At 30.6% G+C, this 20,109-nt stretch overlaps 2 protein-coding genes across 2 annotated transcripts in view; one reads left to right on the forward strand and one right to left on the reverse strand.

Moving 5' to 3' along the window:
* Positions 1 to 13,881: 13,881 nt before the first annotated feature.
* HELRODRAFT_179997 (hypothetical protein) lies at positions 13,882 to 19,142 on the reverse strand (the record flags this gene model as incomplete). Its single annotated transcript, XM_009028767.1, has 11 exons — positions 13,882 to 14,097; positions 14,189 to 14,260; positions 14,698 to 14,784; positions 14,847 to 14,899; positions 15,044 to 15,153; positions 15,221 to 15,300; positions 16,703 to 16,775; positions 16,856 to 16,929; positions 17,844 to 17,926; positions 18,199 to 18,232; positions 18,990 to 19,142. 11 exons carry the CDS (start codon positions 19,140 to 19,142, stop codon positions 13,882 to 13,884), a joined length of 1,035 nt encoding a protein of 344 aa, XP_009027015.1.
* A 461-nt stretch (positions 19,143 to 19,603) lies between these two features.
* The window catches only part of HELRODRAFT_179998 (hypothetical protein), a gene marked incomplete at both ends in the record, with an annotated part of 3,006 nt that continues 2,500 nt past the window's right edge, over positions 19,604 to 20,109 (forward strand). Inside the window, 2 exons of the mRNA XM_009028768.1 lie at positions 19,604 to 19,647; positions 20,008 to 20,009. Of these exons, the coding sequence (XP_009027016.1) occupies positions 19,604 to 19,647; positions 20,008 to 20,009 (46 nt within the window). The remainder of the gene's footprint in view (positions 19,648 to 20,007; positions 20,010 to 20,109) is intronic.

Raw genomic sequence — 20,109 nt, forward strand, 5'->3', positions numbered from 1 at the left:
ATTTTCTGAACTTATTTTAAATTTTCCAACTCAACCGTGCGTTTGAATGAACCAGTTTCTGGACCTGGAAGATTTCTAAAAAAAAAAATAAATAAAATCAAATAAAACCATAAATTATAAAAACCAAATGAAAAATCAAATAAAAAAAAGATTGCATCACCATCACCATACTTTTTTGGTTATAACATCATCATTACATTATCATCATTATTATTATCAATATCATTACATTATTATTACATTACATTACATTACGAGATTTCACCAAAACTACCACCACCTCATTCCCAACACCAACAGAACATTGTACCAAGACCAGATTCTGACAGCTACCTACGCACCTGACAGACTTCAAGTTTGTTCATTTGTTATAATTTTCATAACATAACAATTATAATAGTAACATAGAGGAGTTTTTAACAATATTATTTTATAAATAAGGCGGATATTGTTAAAAATCACAAAAAAATAATTTATGTTGAATGTTAATTAAAACACACGCTATTGAAAATGATTTATTAACCTACTCGTTCATTAATTAGACACACACACAACACACACACACCCACACACATACCGACAGGCTAATAAGGCTCAAATGTGCACACACACGCATACATACACGTACCACACACACAAACACACACAAACATTTACAAACTCACACGCACACACTTTTACACACATATATACAGACAAACACACACTCATATCCACACACACACAAACACATTCTTACACATAGATATACACACCACACACACACACACACACACACACACACACACACTCACACACAGTCTTTTAACTCAACCTCACTGAATCAACCGCGTTTGACGGCCATGCCTGGTTCAGCCATCAATCCATCCAGCGGGCAAGTTCTCCACGAAAAATATTTTCGATTTAAAATTTGATTTTGACTTGAATTGGTTTTGACGACAACCGCTTTTATTAATATCGTAAATAATAATAATAATAATGTTAATAATTTAATAATAATTTAATAATAATTAATAATAATCAAATAAATATTAATTTTATGAATTTATCTAGGCCGTCACTTGTTGCCACGGCAATCAGCAGGGAGATCGGTGACCCATATTTGGGCCACACCATTGGCCCGATAACTGGATATGGGGTTGGCTGTTACTCAATTTTTGACTGATTGTGAATAAATTATGGAAATTTAAGGCTGATTTTAGATAAATTATGTCAATTCTTAACTGTTTGTGAATAAATTATGTTAATTTTTGGCCCGATTGTGAATAAATTATGTCAATTCTCGACTGATTGCGAATAAACTATGTTTTTTTGGCCAATGGTAGATAAATTATGTTAATTCTCGACTGATTGTGAATAAATTATGTTAATTTCCGGCTGATTGTAAATGTAGTATGTTAATTTCACTAATATTCTGCTTTGTTTCTCTAAAAAAATATTGCGATTTTTCGGGCATAAATGTTGGTTAAAATAAGTTGTTTAGGTAAGTTGATGAGGGTTGGTTGGTAAAATTAAATCTTTCATGATTTTCGATCCCGAAACGATTCAAATAATATTACGATACGATACGATCCTAGACGGGATAATGACAGCCAAACAAATTTCAATCTCAAAACTTATATAGGACGGCTGGTTTTTTTTACAGATGACAAAAATTTTGATGAAAATGATTGGTGGCGATGTATGGTTTCTGGCGTTAATGATGAAGATTGTGATAATAATTAATGATAATAAATAATAATAATAATAATAATTAATAATAATTATAATAGTGGTAATAACAATAATGATGATACTAATTTAAGAATAATTTTTCGAAAATCGTTAATTGAAAAATATAAAAAAATTTCCCCCTTTAGACGGCAATTTACAGGGGAGCCTACCAGCGATTTGCACCTTACTGATCGACTTACGTGCGTGGTAGCTACTCGTCAGTGTTCAACAAATTATTACTTTTTCAATTAATTATGTGATTGATTGATTGATTGATTGATTGATTGATTGATTGATTGATTGATTGATTTTGATTGATTGATTGATTGATTGATTGATTGATTGATTGATTGATTGATTGATTGATTGATTGATTGATTGATTGATTGATTGATTGATTGATTGATTGATTGATTGATTGATTGATTGATTGATTGGCTGGTTGATTGGTTGGCTGGCTGGTTGGTTGATTGATTGGTTGGTTGGTTGTATGGTTGATTGATTGATTGATTATTTAAGCATTTATGATAAACTTAATAATGTATAAATATTTCTTTAAAATGTCTTGTGTTGAAATGTGTGCATGTTCAGTATTTGCATTTGTTCGTGTGTGTGTGTGTGTGTGTGTGTGTGTGTGTGTGTGGGCTTGTGTATACATGTGTGTGTGTGTGTGTGTGTGTGTGTGTGTGTGTGTGTGTGTGTGTGTGTGTGGTGTTTTGTGTGAGAGAGAGAAAAAGAGAGAGAGAGAGAGAGAGAGATAGTGTTGCTGTTGTTGCTATAGGTTTGCGAATTTTTTTGGTTTTCTAAATTCTCTTTTATCATTTCATTTCATTTCATTAGGTAGGAGTATGTATAAAATAGTTTTTTTTTCGTTGCATTCATTTAGAAAAACCCAAAATAAGTACTGAAATTTGAACTATAGTTGTTGTCTATTTTGAATGGAGTAAATGTTGGATATGCGTGAAAAATTAATGCATTCATGTGTAAACATGGGGAAAAAGGTGTGACATCATTCAACAAATCCTTAGTTGGTATTTCATTGTACATCTTCATATGTTGCACATGTAAATCTCATCCTACAAGATGATATTATATCGGCATATTGGTATAAGATATAAGCGTACAATCAAAAGTTAATTAAATTTTTAAAATAATCTTTTCATTTTCATTATTGCCAAAATATGTTAGTCTAATTTTTTTATTTATTCATTCAATTGTGTTTTTATTTATTTATTTATATATTTATTTATTCAGTTGTTGTTCAACATACTGTTAACAGAGAAAGCAAGAAAAATGAATTTGCTACAATTTTTTGAACGATTAATTATTAATATTTGCATAGCTAAAGCATTTCAGATTCTAAATTTAACTTAAATATTATTATTATTTTTACTGTTATTATCAACTTACTTTGTCTTGTTACATAAATGTGGTTCATGTCAGTGTTCACAACATAAAGCAGATCTGTTTGCTGTTTCAAGGTATCAACTAGTTAATATGTAATCATTCGTTCAACGAAATAACTATGGTCTTCTTTTAACTCGTTTGTACTCTTATCATGTAATTATTAATAACTTTACATTGTATGAACGTACAACAAATGTATGTTCATTACACCACGATATTACACACACACACACACACACACACACACACACACACACACACACACACACACACACACATCACACATCACACACACACACACTTACATAAAGCAACACATATGTAAATGCAATCAAACAAAAACGCACAAACACACATACAGATGGGTAGACATACAAACAATCACACATACACAAACACACACACAAACAGAATCTGATTTCTTTCTTACATACCTAATCATTGTGCAAAGGCTCGCAAATCTAGTCACTATATGTAGATATATATATATGTGTGTTGGTAAAAGACCATAATTTTTTACAATATTCTATAAATTCTACCGAATGTTTGGCGTTAATATGTTTGTAGTTCGTTTTCTCGATTTTTCTCACTAAAGTTTTTTGGAAAACGTTTAGTTTGTTAAAATTCAACTAAAAAAATTATTAAAATATGTTTATTTTGAATTTTATCAATATTTCTAACCCTGTATATTATTCTAACTTTTATAAAATATATAATGACGACAAGAAATTTGGTTGGAAATATTGAGAAATGTAATTAAAACTATCCAACGCTAGAAATTCGGTAGATTTCATAAATTACTGCATCAATTATGGTCTTTAACCAGCACATTATATATATATATATATATATATATATATATATATATATCTATATATATATATATATATATATATATATATATATATGTAATTTTATTTTGTAAAAATGTAAAGATATTAAGTGATGATACTGTGACTAACTTTCTACCATTCAGTATTAATAACCAAAAAATTTTACGTATATATATATATATATACATATATATATATATATATATTTACATATATATGTGTATGTATATATACATATATATATAATACATATGTATATGTATGTATATATCTATTCATATATATCGTATGTATATATATGCAGGTGTTTCACACTATTTTATTGTTAATAATTGTTGCTTAAATAATAATAAATATAATAGTAAAAATAATTATCATGAAAATAATATGAAATGACTATTTTTATTACAACTATCGTTTTGAACGTATTATTATTATTATTGTTTTTGTTTATTTTTATTGTTATTCATCTGTATTGTTGTTGTTTTTGAAGAAACTTAAATTAATAATGAAACTTAATTAACCTTTTCATGAAATGTGCGTTCAGCATTTAAAAAGCTTTTTTGTAATCTTGGTTGCTTTTTGGATATTATTTAGTTTATATATACACACACAAACACGCACATACCCATATACAGACACGTACAAACACACACACACATATACAGACACATACAAACACATACATACACAAACACACACGCATACAGACAGATACAAATACACACACATACAAATACACACACATACAAATACACACACAATTGCACACACAGACAGATAACAACACAGACACACATACCTATATCAGTATTCGCAATATAGATAAAATGTTATTGATAATTAATGTACAACTGCATAATAACGTTACATTGAAATGAAATAATAAAAAAAAATTAAAAGGTTTTAAAAAAATTACAAATACAAAAAAAATTGTTTTTTTTTTTGTATCAGTTGTTTGTTTAATGTTTTTTTTTACTTTATAATAATAAACAAATAAATTGCTTACAAAAATTGTCGGATTCTTATAGCGTATTATTGTCGATAAGGGTAGACAGAGCAGAAAACTTATTCATTAAAATTCATGGTATACCGAATGTTGTCCTGAAGATGTGTGCATCTAACCTATCAGTTCCATTATGTCATATTTTTGATCTATCATTTAGAAATAACCAGCTACCAACTAAATGGAAATCTGCTATTGTTACTCCCATTCATAAAAAGGGTCCCACAAACCACCCCAGCAACTACCGACCTATTTCACTCACGAGTTCAAGTTGTAGAGCAATGGAAAAGATTAAAAACAAAGTAATATTATCCTTTCTTTTAGAAAACAAACTAATTACGCATTTTCAACATGGTTTTCTACCTGGTAGATCAACCTGCACCAACTTAATGCAATTTTACAGCGACTGGATATCACTTCGTCAGAACAAAGAAGGCTGTGACACCATTTACCTCGATTTCCAAAAAGCTTTCGATTCTGTGACACACTCGAAACTGGTCGGAAAATTGATATTCTATGGAATATCTGGTAATCTGCTTGCCTGGCTGTCGGACTTCTTGTCTCAACGTTCCCAGCTTGTTAGAATTCAAAACAAATTATCCAATTCAGCATCGGTTACCAGTGGTGTCCCCCAAGGCAGTGTCTTGGGTCCAACTCTATTCATTGTCTTCATTAACGACATTGTTGAACGCATTTTATCTATTTCAGTTTCAAGTTTGCTATTCGCTGACGATGTTAAATCCAACTCAGTTCAACTTCAACAGGCCATCAACGATATAACAGCTTGGAGTATCAAATGGCAGTTGCCACTCTCTCCGAGTAAATGCTGTCATTGCTCATTTCTTCCATCTTCGAGATCAACATTAGTTCCACATCAATATTATATAGATCAACATCTTCTCAGTTGTACAAATGACTTCAGAGGTCTTGGTGTGATAGTGGACAGCAAATTCAACTTTAATGCGCATATCAACAACATCACTCACAAGGCTTCTTCCCGCGCTGGCTTAATCGTCAAATGTTTCACATCTAAGAATAAGGATCTACTTTTTGCAGTTATGTACGTCCTCTACTTGAATACTGCTCACCGTTATGGAATCCGCACTACAAATATCAAATAACCAAGATTGAAAATGTTCAGAGAAGATTTACCAAATTCATTCCGTCAATTCGTCATCTTCCATATTTGTCTAGATTGCAAGCGGTAGGACTACAAACACTTGAGCGGCGTATATTGGTTCTTGATTTGTGCTTGCTGTGCAAAATATTACACAACCTCATCAACACAGATTTAAATGGTTTTTTCATCCCTTCACATTATCTGTCAACTCGCGGTCACCCATGTCGACTGCAAGATTTCAACGCTGGAGACAACGTAACAAAATATTTATACTGTATCCGGATTATCCGAGTGTGGAATGCATTGCCGGCAGACGTAGTGTCTTCAACTTCACTTGCTGTCTTCAAAAATCATTTACTCACTATTGATTTAAATAGATTTTTAATTATAATGTGATTTATTGTTAAATTACGTTTAATATTTACATATATGCCTAACTAACTCTGTTGGCTAAAACTGTCATATCATTTACCAATTATAATATCAGTAGTACATTTTTTAAGTTATGAAGTTATCTTCTATGTTTGACTATAAACTTTTTCATTATTCATTACGATCATTGTGCATCGATCTCTGTTATTATCCTATGTTTTTACTTAATTCATAGACGTACGATTCATTTTTCGAACATTTTTTTTCATTTTTCTTACCGGATAAGTGGTTTTTTAGCCCTCTGGTTTTGTGAATAAATAAATAAAATAAAAAATAAAATCATCGACCATTCAGTTCAATCTCTACCACAAAAAAAACCAATACCCGGTACGTTGTCCTTGGTTCTTAGGTGGCCCTCAATTTCACTGCCAACCTGCCTGCTTGCATAGTTCAAGGGACTGTTGACGCTTTAAACTTGAGCGGTTGAACATGATAAACTTCGATTTAAAACAAAATTTGCTGACGGTAAAATTATTTAAAATTTTTTGGTTACAAATATTGTGTAAAAAAACAAACGTTTATTTAAATTGAAAAAAAGAATTAATAGTCTGATGTTAAACTTTGAATGAGTATCAACTTTCAGCACATGCTACTGATGCACTTTCACAAACATGCCTCATTTCAGCTTTGAAAAAAGCATGCCCATCAATAATTAAAACATTATTGAGTAAAATGGCCAAAACAAATAAAAAATAAATCTGTCGAATGAGTTGTACAGTCTTGAGCATCTGGAGGATTTGCGAGTTGGAGCCAACACCCCGAAAAAATCATTTCTGTTGATGCATTCTCTTTTATAACAAACCTAGTTTAAAAAAATACAATTTTTTTAAATATTTTAAGCTAAAATTATATTGAGCGTTAATTCTGATAATATTTCTCATTAGATCAAATAATTTATATATTTTTTGTATAAATTTTTCAAAAACAATTAAAAAATGCTACAAAATTTAAGATTATTATCTTTTTTACTGTTATGCTTATTATATTGTTGGATAAAAAAAATTATAAATAATTTCAATTTCAGAAGTTTACAGAAGAAACGAAAGAGTAGAAACTACAAGATTTGGAAAACTAAAATACTAAATGCTCATAATTTCATGTCTCTTCAGTAAATCTTTCAAATTCTCTTATTTTATTGTCATCATCAAATCAACATAACTTGTGGTTATGATATTATTTTAGGTTTCATGTTTTTTTATTGTCCTAGTACGTTTTGTTTTAAAAACCAAAATAAGAGTTCGTTTCATATATGTACAACACTATTTACAACATTTATGGAACATTTTTAAAGCTGTGCCACACTATAAGCAGCTTTAAGTTCACTATACAGGGGCATGGCTGCTAAGTCCGCCACCGAGTCATACCATGCCTCCGTACTACTCAATCGATGGCCTCCATCATTGCTCTCAATAGATGGCTTAGAGGAAATCTTTTCCCCAACAACAAGAAGAACTCTGGATCAACTTCGATCCGGCCACTGTATCTTCCTCGGCAGATACAAGGGAAGGATCCGCAGCGGCATAGACACCAACTGCCCTCACGGGTTCTCACCACAATAGACCTGTGGCAAAACCCGACGGCGGTTGCTGATTGGCTCAGGCCTCACCTGAACCTGGTGGAAATCGGCTGAAGGGGCAACAACAACAACAACAATGTTTTGTTGTACAACACAACAAGATTGGTTTCGCATTTAACCTCGGCATCCAATAACAAAATAAATTTCACAATGTTTGTAGAAGTTGTTAATGTGATGTAATAAAACGTATAATTATTAGTACATTTATTTTATTGGTTGAATAATTTTGCCAACGCAATTTCAAACGTACAATATAAATTAATAGACTACGAAGACCCTCTTATTAATCAAAGATTGGTGGATAAATATTAACTTTTTAACCTTGTTTGTTTTGCATTTGGTTCCATCCTGGACGTAGGAGAAAGGTTTGTCGAGAGGTCTAACAAATAACATCGGGCACACGCAAGATAAACCATTATGTACGTGGCTGTGTTGGTTCAAGAGGCTTGCATGACTGACATGACAAAGCAATTTCCCACAATATCTGTTGCTGCCGGAGTAATTAAACAATTCAGATAATGATAAAACATTGGGTGGCATGGTAGTGTAATAGTTAGTGGCACCTGGTCCTTCGTTTAGGGCCGCTTCATCAACTAGACACTGTGCCTAGGGCCTACGAACTTTTCAAGGGACTAAAATGCCGAAAGAACAAAAATCAGACATAGACATTTAAAAATACATCCGTTTCTTCAGAAAATTAAAAAAAAAGAAGTCCACGATTACGATAAACAACAGATGCGAGGCGCATGATGTAATTCCGATGCGTTCGTAGAGACTACGTAGTCTGCATAGATAATAAACAATCCGGAATGTTTATTCAGGGCATTGAACCGGAACTGAACCGTAACCGAAAACCGTTAAAAACCGAAATTTTGCTCGAAACAAAAACCGTAACCGAACCGAAATACTGTTGGCTAGTTTAACCGAAACCGAAAACCGTAAACGAAACAAATAACGGTTCGATGCTAAAAAGTAAAAAAAAAATTTTTGGTAAATATTTAAATTATTTAGAAAAAAAATATTTAGATAATATTTCGTCTTTGGAAATTTTGTTAATTTTTATTATCTTTGAAAATTTGTTATCTCTCTTTTCGTTTGTTTTTCCGACTGAGTTTGCCGATAATTTGAGTAAGAAGAGAAGAGAAATCCAGTATAATCGGAGAAATTAGAGATCAAGTGCGATCATCTTCAAAATTTTGAAGTACCAGCTACACAAGTGAGCCTGGAAGCATCTGTTTTTAGATTAAAATTTATCCTCAGAGACTACAGAAGTGGTTTCAATAAAAACATTTTAGAAGATATATTAATAATCAGAGGAAATTTTCATCTTTTTTGAAACAATCTAATATTTATATAAGTAATTTCAAAATATCTTTGTAATGATTGTTTTAATCTGTTGAAAAAAAAATATTAGGAACGTTTCCTTTTATACTGACAACATTTAAAAATCATATTTTTTATTGATTTCTTATTATTCACAATCTAAAATTTAATTCAAATTGACATTGTGGTTTTGGTTATAGTTGGATGTCCGTATGTCCGTTACATGCGTTTAAGAAACTATGCTTTAAAAAAATTAAGTTTCGGAGCGAAACCGTAAACAAAAAAAAACGATATTATTTCAGGAACAAAAACCGTAACCGAAACGAAATTCGTTTTGCTGACTGAACCGAAAAAAATTACGGTTCGATGCCCTGTATTTATTTAAATTTAAAATCGCAAAGGAAAGCGTAGGATTTACGAAAAATATTAAATGCTCTCTGATTGGGTTCGAATGCAAATGATCCCTCTCATCGGCAATGCGGGTGATGCGTTGAATGACGACGTGAATGTGTGAGTCTGTGCGTGTATCGTTGATAACTCTAAGTAATTCATTGAGAAGGAATAATTGTTACAAATATTTTAAAAATATATGCAAATAAATTAAAAATATACTGACAAAAACAGATGAAAAACAAACCTGACAGAACAAGATTTAGCAATCTTTTTTGCTGAATCGTAATTACAATTGAAGCATTCGTGGTCTGGTAATGTGTTCCGAAGGTAGCATATTTTTCCAGCTGACACCGTCTTTCGGTCGTTCCATAACAACGAGCACTGCCTGCTTCGTGATAGGCATTTGCCGCCGTAACAGTAGTATCGGTCCTGTAACGGATGATGAAAGAGTTTCAAAATAATGAGCTACGGGTGAATCTAAAATTCTTGATCAAGTAATTTTTTATTATATTGTACAAAAATAGTTTGTGCAGCAGTTTAGTGATTGGCCTCGCCAATTTCAATTTGTTAATACATGAATTATGTTCATATTTTTCAAAACAATAAATAAATGCTGTTATATACATATATGTATATAATTATATTTAGTTATTTATAGATTTTTGTTTATAGAAGAAAGCAGTCGTTAATTTCGGGATAAAAATTTCATTACATTTTGTTCAAAGCTTCTGTCCTGAAACATTGTCTAAAGTAGTTTTCGTCTGTAAAATTTAATTTAATTTAGCTAAATTTTGTAGGCTAAAAGTTTTAAATTTTGTTGTTGTTGTTTTAAGGGAATTGTTTTCACAGTCACATGCTGAATCTTTCAAGTAATTCAAAATTGTGAATCTGTATATAAAAAAATAAAAAATAACTCACCAAGCACATGGTTCCATCTCGTTTATATAAATCTATGCAGAGATTTGATGTTCCACTGCATTTATCTTCAATGTCGCATTCATCTTTCACCTCTCTGCAAATCTCTCCGGCGAGTTTGAGCTTATCAAGTTCAAAAAATACAAATATTTTATGAATTTTTCTAAATTAATAAATAAATTCGTCTCGATGTTTGGAAAAATATATATAGTATAGTTTTCATTTTTCAGCCATCTATTATTAGAATATCTGATAGTGTTGGTTTGAAACAAAATATTTAGTAATTCAAAAACTATCAAACAGACACCTTGCATGTGTTGAAGTCACAACACAGTCCTGTGGCACATTCCGAGCCTGGAGTAAACATGCAAGTTGTTGTGTTGCAGCACTGCCTTGAACAGATCTGGTTGTTTGAATTATTTTTTCATTCTTTATATTTAGTGCACTCGGCCATTTTTGATTCGTCGAATTATTTTTGAGCAGCAAATATTCCGTTAAGAAAATTCAAACATATGATAATTTAATGTTATAAGCTCACTTCCGCTTTGAATGAACCGCAGTCACAATCTTCCCCATCATCAGTTAATCCGTTTCCACATCTGGCAGGGACCAAATCGAACGATGCATCTTTCTCGAAAAGACATTGGTGTATATGGTAGGTTTGGTTGAGCACCTCCTTTGAACAACTGGACCAAGTCATTTCGACTGTTGTGTTACTTTCTCTTTGGGTTATTTAAAACCAATTTAACTGTATTCACAATAAAACATGTTTGAAGTTAAATTGCAAATTTTTGAAACTTTGTTCTAAGTTGAGTAAGTCAAAACTGAAGAATGTTTAAAAAGATTTTTTTTTATTTGAGTTGTTAAACGAATAACTGTCCGAAGCCTCTGATAAATAAATATTGTTGAGCAACATTTTTGACGAACAGAAATAAGCAGATGCACATTTTCTACATATTGAAAAAAGGGTCGCATAACTGTTAAAAACGTCATTATCAAAAAAATATAAATCGCTAAGAAGGTAGAGCGGAGAAGGAAACCCCAAAGAACCCTGGCTTTGATCGTTCAGACGGGGAATTATTTCATTTCATTTCACGAAACTTATGAATTTGAGGCAGCAGGCCTTCATATGCATGCATGTTTTCAATATTATAGGTCATAAATATTTTTACGAACTGTATTCAACATTCATTAATGCGGATAGCTGTTATTTTCAAAGTCGAGAAAATCAATAAAAAACAATGATAAATTTAGGAAACCATTCCAATTAATTCAACTTCAAATTTTTAAGCAATTTTCTCCACTGTAAACACTTAATTTATATTGTTATAACCGTTGGAATGGTCAAATTATGCTTTATAATTAATTTCAATTGATTGTTATTATCGCTGTTACCTTTGCTATTTGTTATCTATGTAGCAATGAATAATCTGTATAAAACTACTGATTTATAAATACAGTTCGCGTTGCAAAAATGGCGAGGTTGTAGCTGTTGGGTTATGGAGTTCCGCTGTGAATTATTATTGAGGATCGTGCTACATCGAGCGTAATTAATTTACTATTACATAATTCAGTGTTGGCATTCAAATAAACGTTTAAACAAATCTCTGTTTGAAGCAGCTGCGTTTATCTATCAGAAATAATGATCGACCGGTAGGTCGAACAACTTGATGATCGTGCAAGTTACAACAATTTTTTTGACAAAACGCTGTTACTCAGTTGATAACTTTTTGTGAAACATTTCTCTTAAAAGCAAAAATTGAATACAAAGTAGAAAAGTTTTGTTAAAAAACTTACGGATTATATTTATTCATAATGCACGGCTCCTTGCTGCACACGCAACCAAGAACGTCGTTATCATGTTCCATTCCAAATACGTGACCTAATTCGTGCGCGATAATTACTGAGGCTATGAAGATTCCTTGAATAGTCTGCATTTGTTCAGTAGTTTTAACGTTTATTACCAGTGACAGGTTGCTTTTCAAAATGTTCATGTCTGTAGTATATTTTTCTTTTGTATAAGATAAACAAAATTCATTGATAAATGCCCTTAACATAACTGAAGACTATAAATTTGTAATACAAAAGTTTGGAAATCGCATAATAGAGCAACTGATAAAAACGTTTAAATGTTTTTCTAATTAATATACTAATAAATAAAATTCTAATTTCTGTAAAAAAATCATATAATAACTAAGTCTGAATTTTTCACCGTTAATTTATTAGGTTTTTCGGAAAGTAACTTTAATTTTTTTGATAAAAAATTAAGATAATTTTTGTATAACGAATAAATATTTTAATAAATTTTATATTGGCTAATCTGATCCAACACCATTTGCCATCTGTCTGGTATTAACATGATTTCACACTCCTAAAACTTTTGGTAATTGCTGGCGAAACACTAATTCAGGTGATTTTTGGCCTTTTCTTTTGAAATACACCTTTTAACGTTCAAAAAATTTTGCAGCGACCAAAGCAAATAATAATCCAGAGACAAAAGATCTGAAGAATATGGTGGGTGAGGCTGCGCATTCGATTTGAGCTGTCAAAGCTTTGGGCATTATATCAGTGGAACCCTGGAACCCATGTAACAAGGTTTTTGTTTAAACCCAGGCTTTTCAAGCAAGTGGTCATTAAATTTAACTTTTCGAATATCTCACGTGTTGTTATTTGCACCAACTAATGCCGCTGTCGTGTTTTTATCAGCTTCTATCGGCCTTCCAGTTTGTGGTGCATCTTCGACATCGAAATTGACAGTTCGAAATTTGCAAATCAGTTCTGGCGCTTGCGTAACATATTTTCCCCACACACCACGGTCAATTTTTTTTCTGGCTAAAAGCGATTTTAACTTTTTTTATAGTAGAAAAGTAAATTATGTCAAAAATGCTGCTTATCACTTTTTATATATAGGATAGCCATAAATCATATTAATGTAGACGTGCATGGATGAAAAATTAATTGAATGGTTTTTATAATGATTCTTGTTAGTATGATTTTCTTTTTTGAAGTGTCGATTTAGTGTTTAATTATTGTTTGAAATAAGTATTTACTGAAATCCAAAAAGCTGAACCATATGAACACATTGATTTTTTACTTGCAAGTCCTACCACCTGATTCATGAATATCTTTCTCCTATTAAATATTTAGTTTGTTTTATATGAAATTATTTTAAAAATACGTGAATTGAGTCAATAGGCACTAACGTAACAAGCATTGAAGTGTCTATTCCGATAAAATTGGATATTATTTCTCTTTCGTTATACCGCTCAAATAAATCCAATAAATCATGCTGAGTAGCTGTTGGTTTCAATACTATGTTTGGAACACCCCAAATTTCTAGAGCTGCAATAGTTATCAAAATGTCTTGTTCTTGATAGTACTGTTGATTTTTAAATGATGTACAGGAATAAAAATTTTTTTTAAAAATTCAAAGTGTATTTTGTCGCAAAACTCGAAAAATAAATACCAACCAAACTTGCAGAAGTGAACGCATTCAGTAGATAATTTGTCGTGAAGTTCGCATCAGATTGGAAAAACGAGTACTGCATGGAAAAGAAGTTAATAGATGATAAGACGTCGTCAAATGATGACAACTAAAACAATTGAGTTTGTTTAAATATTTTTGACAAAATTTGTGAAAATTAGTGTAAACAGTTTTAAATCAAATGAACAATTGAAATAATCAACAGTATATTTGAAAACTTAAATCAATCTTACCATCATGATCTTACTTACAGTTTTTCAAAAAATCAAAAAAGTTCATTATACTCTAATATGCTATTACCCCTATACGAAGTTATGAAGTCAAATAAAATAACTAGATAAATTCATAAAAAGATTGGTGGATGGAGGAATGTATAGACTGATGAACATACGAACACAATGACCAACAGATAAACAAACAAAACAGACAGAAAAACAGTTAACAATTAAACAGAAAGAATAAATATGACCTGAAACGTAAACACTTTGTACTAACAACTTCATGGTCGATAGCAACAAATATCTTGACAATTCTGATTTCTCTGTCAAGTGTGGCTGTAACATTTCTTTCAATTGTGACCAGCTTTTTTTGAATAATGTTTTTTTGTAAAAATATTCAAAAGTATTTTTCCGTCAACTTCTCACCTTCTTTACATTTTTCAAGTTTTGTCTACTTGCCATCAAAGTGTTACGAACTCCTGAGCATTTGAAAATGTAATCATTGCTATTTAACATTTTAATCATTATTACATTATGATGTTACAATTTTTTCCGTTTAGGCTCATTTCATAAAATGTATCGTACAATTCCTTTTCTCAATAAAAATCTTGGAGCAAATTTACCACAAAATGATGATCTTGGAACGTCAACTTTCTTCACGACAACCGCATCCAACGATCCTTTTTGTTTGGAAATCACTTCAAAAACCTCATTGCCTTTTTGATAAAAACCGCTGAAACAAACATCCATTAATTTAAAGAAAATATTTCTTTCTCAAAACTTTGAAAGAAATTGAATACTTGACACTGGAGCACAGTGAGAGGACAGCCACTTGTGATTGATTGCCATCCACGTGTCCTTGGTAGTGGCAATCTAATTTCTTTTGGAAAATGACAAATTATTTTTATCTACTAAAGTTATATTTATAGTTGAAAATTGTTTCCAATTTTCATGTTCTTATCTTATTGAATTATTTAAAATAAAATAACGCGTAAGTAATTTTTTAAAAACTTTACTGACATATTTTAAAACTATTATTAGAAATTGTAAAAGTGATTTTAAACTCAAATGTGCAAAGGTATATTAGCAGCAAAATTATTAATACATGCAATTTTTTTGAAGATTTGAGAGTAAAAGAAAAATTCCTAGTTTGATTTTAAAATTGTCGATTGAATCCACTGAAACAATTTCATTGCTCAGTTCTTAACAGGCGTTTACCACTCTGCTGCTGAAGAATCTTTGCTTTATTGGATTTTCTGTCTTCCTTAAGAGCTAGTATCTATGACCTCTTAATCCTTTCCTTTTTTCTAGTTGAAAAAACCTGATGAACGGTGTTTTCTTTTCCAGTTCTAAACTTATATGCCTGAATCAGATCTCTTCTGCATTTTCTACTTTCTAGTGTTGTTAATCCGCATTCTTTCAGTCTCTTTCTATATTCAAGATTTTCAACTTCTTTGATCATTTTTGTTGCTCTACGCTGTGCCCGTTCAAAAATGTTTGTCGTTTGGCAGATCTATACTCCAAATCTGTGAACAGTAGTCGAGGGCAAACTAATGTTTTATACAAGTTTATAATGATCGACTTCTCTCTGTTTACCACCGTTATTTTAATACATCCAAGTATTTGATTTGGCTGCTGACAAAGTACATTGTCTTGATGTTATCGTGCTTTTATGAATGGTGATTTCGAGGTCCCTTTCTTCTTCTGCCCAGTTGATATGAAAGCCTTTGTTTTTTCTTAACATATGAAAAACTTTAATTTGTCTATGTTAAATAGCATTTGCCAATCTTCAAACCATTTGTATAATCTTGTCAAATCTTCAAGTCTTAGTACTTACGCATCTTCCTCGTTGTTGACTAATGCACACAGCTTTGTGTCGTCAGCAAATTTTAATATTTTTGACATTATGCAAGAGTCGATATCATTAATGTAGATACCAAATAGTAGGAGGCCCACAACCGAACTTTCAGAAACTCCACTTGTGATGCTAATCCAATTTGCCACTTGTTGCCTTCTGTACTTCAGCCAATTAGTAATCCATTAAAGCAAACTTCCAGATAACCCACATGTCTGTACATTTTTGACGAGTCGATTATGTGGCACTTTATCAAAGGTTATCGCCAAATCCAAATAAATAATATTTACGGAGTTCCACTGCCCACGTAAACTTCCTTAAAAAATCCAAAAGATTTGACTTGATACAAGTTAACAAAAAAATGTTTTTCCAGATAGTTATGAGCAGGCTATTTATAACATTTTTTTAAACATAAAAGTCAAATTACCAGTTTATGAACATTCTTGCGCTTGTGATGTTCACCAACAATGTAGACGGCAAAGTTGCTCGCCAATATTTTCCTTGAAAATTGAAAAGCTAAACTAAATTGACATTGATTTTTTAAATTATGACATTAAAAACTCGATGATGAAAAAATCACCTGCTCAAACGCAGAAACACTTGAAACTGCGTGTTGTTATTATTGATGAATTGAATCTTCAGAGAAGTGTGGTTCTGTGGTTTTAATTTGTAATAAAACTGAAATACTTTTAAAATTTTTAAAATTTAATTAGTTTTGAAACGTCGTTTAAACAATGTTTAATAAACGCTTTTTTATTGTTTTTTTTGCTAAAAGACAGGTTTTGAGATACGTCGTCATCATCATTCTTTAATAAAATAAATTTCGGTTCATCTTGAGACTAGCCATAAAAATGTCTGAAACGGCCATTCCAGGGACCTCTTTATTAAAAATTTCATTACCCAACCATTTTCCGTTCTAATTTTACTTATATCAGTTTATTTTTTAACATCTCTAGTAATAAACTCGGCTGTTTCATAACTCCGGCTTTTTTCCTTTTATAATTTTTGTCAAACAGCCAGATACCCATCCAAAATTTTTTTTTTTTTCAACATGACCAGATCATCTTAGACGCCTGGAGATTCACTTGACCAACACTCTGCAGTTACTTATCACATCGATACTGATTTCAAAGTTGTCTTTTGAATATTTCAAATATTTTTTTTCCTCTATCATAACCAATTTATTTATTTCTTCTTTGACCAGTCATATATTTTGTTTCAATGAAACGTACTGCTTCAACTTTCAATAATAAATTACTTGAAAATATTGTTTGCTAAATTTCAGAAAAACATTTATGAGTTTAAAAATTTTTTAAAATAAAGATTATTTTTTAATTGAAGTCAACATGTTTTTTCAATGTTGAGTAAAAAAATTATAAGATATGAATTTTGCTCATGTGCATTGTGCAGTAATTTCTTACCAACAAGTCAGAAATTTGGATATTTTTGAACCTAATAAAAAATTGAGTTTTTGATTTAAAAGTTTAAATTTGTGTCACAATGAAATTTGTTAGTTCAGAAATATTTGTACAACAATAAATCAATAAAAGAAACTTTTAAGCAACTACTTTTCCATTGATTTCGTCTGAATCGACCGGCTTATTTGCTCCATCGTAAAACGATAAATTAAATTCTTCTTGAATAGACACATCTGCGATGTAAGGAAAATTAGTTATGTTGAAAAATTTTGTAAGTGTATATGAAAAACAGTTGTGTAGCCAGAAATCTCCTTTGGGAAGGAGCTTAAATTTGTTTAAAAAAGCTGTTTTTACAAATTTCGCTATTTAATCCACTATTTCATGCGAGGTTTGTTTTGATTTTATTGTTGTGGGAATGAGCTGAATTAGTTTTCAGTCAAAATTTTTACTAATCTATGTACGGATTTAGTTTAAGACCAGCTAAATTTTTCATTTTCAACGGGACCTTCAGCCCCAAACCTCCCACCTTGTCTATGACTCTGAAAAAAAGAATGTGTTAATAAGAAAAAAATGTTCTATTACTTGCAAAAAAAATTAAAATTAATAATTTTATCATAATTAAAAATTTTATACGTTTTGTTTTGTTCGTAACAAAACTTTCAAATTACGTCATACAAAATCTCAATTTGTTAATTAGCAAAGAACTTAAAAATTCGCTTAATAAAATTTCCCAAAAAATCAACTTTTTAAAATTTTTCAAAAGCTTCATAATATATTTAACAAATAAAATATTTTTTTATGATTTGTATTTCTTGCTGTGATCATGTCCATGAAAATTTGGTTCAGTCATTAACGAGTAGGTACATGTTCCAATTGCAATTCGAAAAACAAACCAGAAGATTAATTGAATGCTGAATCACATTATCAATTTGATGAAATTCCACAAAATAATTATGGCAGATTTTTGTTGTTTTGAACTTCGTTTCCAACAGTGAAGGAATATGCACATGAAAAATGTCCATTAAAATTAGCATTCAAAATTAACATAAGGGCAGATAGAAACGAGAATTAAAGGTATCGTTTGTAGACAAAAGTAATAATTTTTAATACTAATCGATTATCGAAAATTTATTTATTAAAAGTTCTTTAGGAAGAGCTGTTCGCAAAACGATAGTAAGTTAATAAAAATTGTTAAAAAACAAGTAAAAGTCTCCATCTCCAGTATAGAAGGATCAAACAGAATCACCGACGCCCATTAAAGCTCAACCTAAACTCTAACAAAAAAAAATTGTGTACGTTCACGAATTTTAAACATTCTATTTGTGTGAATATGAAAACAGTCAATATGATTATAAACTGTGGTCTGACGGTTAAGATACATGGCAATGTTTTTGCAGTGACGGATACAAGCTCCAACAGTACAACATGTGTGAATCGTTTTTCACGCATTTTACAACAGTAGTTGCGTATTTGTTGATACTTCTAATATTTTTAACCAAATTCTTGTCATCATTATTAATTTTATTAAACTTAGAATAGTATAAAGTTTTCAAATTATATATATTAGTAATAAGATGAAAACTTAATATAGCGTTCGTTATAGCAATTTTCACAACTGCTATCAAATTCGGTAGATTTTAAAAATTACTGCATTATTTATGGTACTTCACCATGGATATAATGGATATGGCATAATAATTGTTAACTGCTTCATAATTTTTCTTAGTTCTATGGAATTAAACACGTAAACATTAAACTTTTTTTGTAGTAATTGACTTTTTATTAATTTTTTACGATCAAACGTCTTACTATCGTATTTTATTATTAAACTTTAGACAAATTTTTTAATTAAATGTCAATAAATTGATAAAAAAAGCAAATAGAAGGGTCATTCTCTGTCAACTTGAACCATGGTCCACGCCCGACCATCTCCGATTTTTTTAAAATTTGAACAGTAAGTACCTCAATGTATTTCATCGACAAAATAAAATTTTTATAAAAAAATTTCAATTATTTTTCAAGTTATGAAGATTTTTGTGACAGCATCCTCAAATTTTTGAGCGATTTTTTTCAAAACTTGTACCTACGTAGAACGCTATATCTCTTGAACTAGCCAACATATCTTGATGAAATTTTTTGTGCATATCAGTGAAACAATGTAATAACAAAAAAAATAAATGTTATTGTCTCGAATCAAAGGATATTTTGAACAAAAAATCTAGAAAAAAATGAATTTTTTGAAAATTTCACCGATTTCAAATCAGCGTAGCTCAAAATCTATCGCAAAATAAATAAATATTTTTTGTTATTTTAGAAGTACCTTATAGTCACAAATAAATCACAAAATTTCGTTAAAATCTGTATTGAATTTTTTGAGCTATCGGAGTCAAAATGTCAAAAAAATGAAAAACTTCTT

The sequence above is a fragment of the Helobdella robusta genome (assembly GCF_000326865.2).
Source record: "Helobdella robusta unplaced genomic scaffold HELROscaffold_58, whole genome shotgun sequence".
In the NCBI taxonomy this organism is placed as follows: Eukaryota; Metazoa; Annelida; class Clitellata; order Rhynchobdellida; family Glossiphoniidae; genus Helobdella; species Helobdella robusta.